Source organism: Branchiostoma belcheri, unplaced genomic scaffold (assembly GCF_001625305.1).
Source record: "Branchiostoma belcheri isolate BF01 breed outbred unplaced genomic scaffold, Haploidv18h27 scaffold40, whole genome shotgun sequence".
Classification (NCBI taxonomy): Eukaryota; Metazoa; Chordata; class Leptocardii; order Amphioxiformes; family Branchiostomatidae; genus Branchiostoma; species Branchiostoma belcheri.
In genome coordinates, this window is record NW_017804021.1 from 786,548 (window position 1) to 791,631 (window position 5,084).

The 5,084-nt window shown below is 44.8% G+C and overlaps 1 protein-coding gene across 1 annotated transcript; it reads right to left on the reverse strand.

The window, feature by feature from the left end:
- Positions 1-1,406: 1,406 nt before the first annotated feature.
- LOC109477573 (homeobox protein engrailed-like SMOX-2) lies at positions 1,407-4,750 on the reverse strand. Its single transcript, XM_019778897.1, has 5 exons — positions 4,663-4,750; positions 2,932-3,738; positions 2,183-2,300; positions 1,857-1,923; positions 1,407-1,608 (listed from the first exon to the last, which is right to left on the reverse strand). The coding sequence occupies exons 2-5, from the start codon at positions 3,731-3,733 to the stop codon at positions 1,420-1,422; spliced, it is 1,176 nt and encodes a 391-aa protein (XP_019634456.1). The 5' UTR covers positions 3,734-3,738; positions 4,663-4,750; the 3' UTR covers positions 1,407-1,419.
- Positions 4,751-5,084: the final 334 nt, after the last annotated feature.

Genomic DNA, 5,084 nt, shown 5'->3' on the forward strand with positions numbered 1-5,084 from the left:
GGAATATGGATGTGTCTTTGTTCTGTCTAGTGCGAGGAAGAATATCACTTAGTGATGCCACCCTTGCTCTTGGTGGCGGAGAATGCATGTCTTCGAACAGTGCTTGCGGCATTCTATTTCCCCGTGCAGTCGACTGTCCGTAATTCACAGGGAGTGGCCGAGCTTTTACAGTGGGTGTGGCATCTGGTCGGAAGATGGGCTGAGTTAGGCTGTTGGCTCGACGCCTGGGCGGAACACGAAATATCTCTGCCGCAGGGGTGCGATCTTCCAAAATGACCCCCTGGTTGTCAGATGTCATTTTCACCCTGCATGAGGACGACGATGACACTTGTCTTTGCAGCCGAGGAAGGGGAACAGGTCTCATACCTGTCAGTAGGGACCTGCTATTTGCTGCCTCGCTACCGTTGAATGCTCCTTCGCTCCTCGATTGTGCGTACGGTTTTGACAGGAAACATCCTGTTGGAACACAGCCTCCACTTCCTTCCGAGAACGTCCGAGCCCTCCTCCGCTGGATTGGTTGCAAAGGAACAGGTGACGCGGAACTGTCGTGAGAGTCGGGGGCCTGGATACGACCGCTGTGATCTATTCTTGTAAACCCTGTACCAAGAGACCTGTGTGTGCTGGTACAAGGACGACTGTCGATTTGGGAAAACGCCCCCCTCTGTCGAGCAATGCCGATCCTATGTCCTGTGCAAGACATTGGAGTCGCACTTTGACACGTCACAGTTTTTCTGCTTGTTCCACCTCCAGTAGTCTGTTCCACTGCCTGTGGATCTTCACTTGGTAGGGGATACCTACATGTTGAGTGTCTCCTCTGGGTAGTTCTAGTTTCTGTTGGCATTGGAGCAACTGGCCTTACACTTCTTTTGCTTCTCAACTGCATGGAGCTGCTGCAAGCCTCATTTAAGGAGTCATTGTTCTTTGCAGCACTACTTGGAGTGGCAGGGGTCACAGAGACAGGAACATTGTTAGCTTGGAGCTCAGACTCCACAGCTCTCAGTAAAGGAGAGAGAGTTGGACCTCGACCCCCTCCTTTGTGACCTTCAACACTTCCCAGTTGACCTTGGTTTGCAGGTATCACCAAGCTTGCACTGACAGTCTGACTCTCTGTGTTTGTGAGTCCCTTAGCCCCGCTAACTTGCGAGGGAAAGTAAGCAAAACCAATAGTGTATGGGAATGGCAGCTTTTGTGAATCCAACTTAGGTGCAATATTTCTTGGTTTTGTGGCTGTTGATGAAGTAGTACATGTAGTAGTAACATTGCTAGCTTCGGTGGTGGAGTTGGAGGAGGTACTTGGGGCTGTCCCCTGTGCATGCTGGGATTGGGTGGCAGGCGTACACTGAAGCACCATGGGTACTCCTGCAGCGGCATTTGTACCATCAGTAACGTTACTAGACATGGCAGAAAAGTACTGCTGCATCAAGGGAAACCCAGCTGCAGGAATGATGAGAACTGGTAGGGGGCGTGCAGGCTGAGAGGTGGTACTGCTGCTGCTGGGGATGTTGGGTTCAGCAGCAGCCTGGGAACACTTGGCTGCCATTCCCTCAGCTGCTTCTGCAACTTTCTCTCGCGAGCACGCCAACGGGATCTTCTGTTCTGGAACCAGACCTGAGAAGAAAACATGACACTGAAAGTATCCCGTTCAGTAACAAACATAAACACAACCAAGAAATTGAAGACAGCAAACCTCTGTAGAGTTAGCCTGGTTACCAAAGAAAGGGCGATATAGAGTCAGCAGCTAAAATAGGAGGTTTGGCAACCAGGCTTCTGTTACATTTAAGTACATGTATCTTAGAGTTGTGAATTTCATGTTTTGTTCATGATTGTGAATTTCTTGCTGACAAGGCTGTGCTTACCTGGATCCTGTCCTCTGTCAATGCAATCCGTTCAGCCAAGTCCTCTCGCTCCACAATGTCTGGGTACCTGAGTTGTAACACACCAATTTGTGTTAAGAAATGGGTTTAGACTGGCTGTTTGAAGCCATTTTGGTTCGATAAATGCTTGCAGCAGTAAAGCGGTATTTCCACCACCCACCTACAAACTCCCCGCCTCTCCTGGAGAAGATCAAGTGATCAAGATTACACAGAGAAGGACATACACACAAATACTACTCAAAACAGAACCTTCTTGGATTAACAAAACCTCTGCACAAGGACGTAAACACTGCCTTTCCTGGTCTCACCTGTTCCTCATGAACAGTTCCTCCATGGCCATCAGCTGTTCCCTGGAGTACTTGGTTCTGCAGCGACGACGCCGGCCGTCCCGCCACGGGGGCCTGGAGTTCACTTCTCCTCCTTCAGCTGTCAGGGGTTTGGGATGGAGAAAAATTGATCTCAAACCATGAATAATTTCATCAGGTTGGTGCGTGAATGAATATCAAAGTTCTTCATAACTTCATGAACTATAAAGAACTTTGATGATCTCAAACCAGATTAAATCTTCAGTTAGCTATTCTTCCACTGGTCATGACAGAGAAGCGAACATCACATACAGGTTCAAATTCCCCTAGCTTTTTTTCAACAGGAACAATGAACAGTGGACCACAGTTTAATGTCCTGTTCTGAGGACTGTGACCCTTTAATTCAGTAACGTGTATGTCAGGTGAGCAACAACTGACAGGATTCAAACCCCCAACCTTTTGGTCAAGAGGCAGACTCACCAAATAATGAACTATGGATGCTACATGTATTGAGCACACAAACAGAAAACTTTTAATTAACCAATGTTAAAATATAGTAAATTGCTGGATTTTGTTCCATGACAGACTACATAATGTACAATTAAACCAAATGTTTGGCTGATCTTCCAAACATGTTGAAGTGCCGGAAAATAGCCTGGTATGTTTAGATAATTGTACTGCCTTAAGTAACCTGACTGAAGTAACTTGTCATACAAAAGGCTATTTTTGTTGATCACATATACAAAACTCACCCTTTTGACTGACTTGCCGGTTTCCGTCTGCCATGCTGGTTGTGCTCCCTTCTGTAGTCTCCTCAGCCTGTCTTACTGCACCTAGCCTTGTCCTCATCCTAATCGGTACTTCTTCTGTCACCACCTCACCATCTTTCACATCCTGTTTCCTCTGACCTGCACTGTTGCCAGCTGTAGCAGTCTCTTCTCTTTCTTGTCTCATATTTAACCCTGTTCCTTCTACATCTGTTCCACGGGAGCTTAGGCATTCAACATCATCAGTTGTTTTCTTATCTGCACCCCTTACTCTGAACCCTGTTCCTTCTATGTCGCTTCCGTGTGAGCTCTGGCATTCAACAACTTTGTTTGTTGTGTTTTTATCTGTCACTTGCTCTTGAGCATCCCTGTCAGCTGTGTCTACAACTTGACTGCCCTCCTCACTCTTGGTTTCTTCTTCCTCAGATGCATCTATGATCAACTCTTGGTCCTTGCAAGTTGGAGATTCTGTGCTTTCCACTACTCCTTCTGTCATCATCTTTTGTCTTTTGACTCTCATCCTGGTCTCGTAGGGTGTGTTCACTGTTTCATCTTCTGTCCCCTTGTGGGTCTTGTCTGATTTTCGTGATTTTTCTTTCTCTTCAGCAGTTCTGGTCAATACCCTTTCCTGGCCCCTTGCCCCTACCTCCTGCCCAGTCGAGCTTTTGGATGTGCCCTCCCCTTCATAGTTCTCTCCATCTAGATCTGCTGATTGTAAGGAACTCTCATTGGGACTTGGACCACTTTTACCTTCTTCCGGACCTGCTTCTACCTCCTTGTCAGCCATCTTTACTGAAACAGACAGATGTCACACTGCACAAAATACATTCAACCTGCATGCACATAGGTTCCGTTTCTCAACTCACATTTTCCTTTACTTATGCTTTAAGGAAGTAGTATAACGTTATATTTGTTTAAAGAAAACAATACATCATGTATAATTATGAGCCTGAATTTCATTTAGGATTTTTTGTGGGAATCATTGTCAGATGTATAGAATTATGACAACACTGAGCATTAATTTGTTTATGCCTGTCTTCATGTTCGAAGATGACAATGACATAAATAGACACACAACCATAATTTATTAACGAAGGCCGGACTTTCACATGAGAAGCCACCAGAGGTGCCAAGATAGATAGTCTATCATAGACTGAACTGCCAAAGACAAAAATAAGCCAGTCTCTCTATCCTTCTTGTCAACATTGTCAACATGTATAAAACATGTTAAATGTTGACAAGAAGGATTTTTTTTGTACTACAAACTCGTAGTACAAGCAGTTGCCGAATGACATGTAATTTTTCCTTATAATGAAGTGTTCCCACACCAATACAAATCATGATGCAGTGATGATATGCATTGTCAATTAATTATAGTGATCTATTGTCTCTACCAAGGAAGTTAAAAATCCAGATTTTTTAATAGTCTATGGTTCTACATAATGTCTAATTCAAAGCAGAATGCAGAGAGGTCAGAGAGCAACAGGCACGACTTAGGCGGTAGGTAAATTCTGTGACTTCAAGCCTTGAATTGAATCTAATTGAAAGAATTTCCTAGTGGGTGAAAATTTTCCACGCCATGTGTCAAAAGCGACTGTCTCACGGCTCAAGTCACCGGCAAAACCACAAAAGCATGATTTCAGCATTACAAAAAATTATGGCGACGTTAAAACATTACAATTACATCACATTGGACTGGAAATAAACTAGGTTTACCTCTATATAATGTCCTTGGTGGGAGCAAGCCTAGGTAATGTCATTCGGCGCACTGTGTGCTCTGGACTGTCCTCGTCTGACTTCGTTCGTTTCCCTGAGCAAATTAACCCGTATTCATGCAAGCCAGGTGTGAATTCTACATCACCTGTCCTTCATTGTCTTCACATAACCACATTAGCGAGTGCCACGCCCGTTATATTATAATAAAAAAGGACAGCACGACATAAAAATACATGGACACGTGAATTAAAGTCACCCGCCAAAAATCGGTCTGCCTATTTACCGGAATACACCGGAAAACACAGTTAAACACCGGAAAACACATATAGGAGGCTAAAATCTACCGGAATACACCCTGCTTAGACGAGATAACATCCCAAATTGCTGTGTTTTGCCATTAAATAGCGTGTAAATCGCCGCAG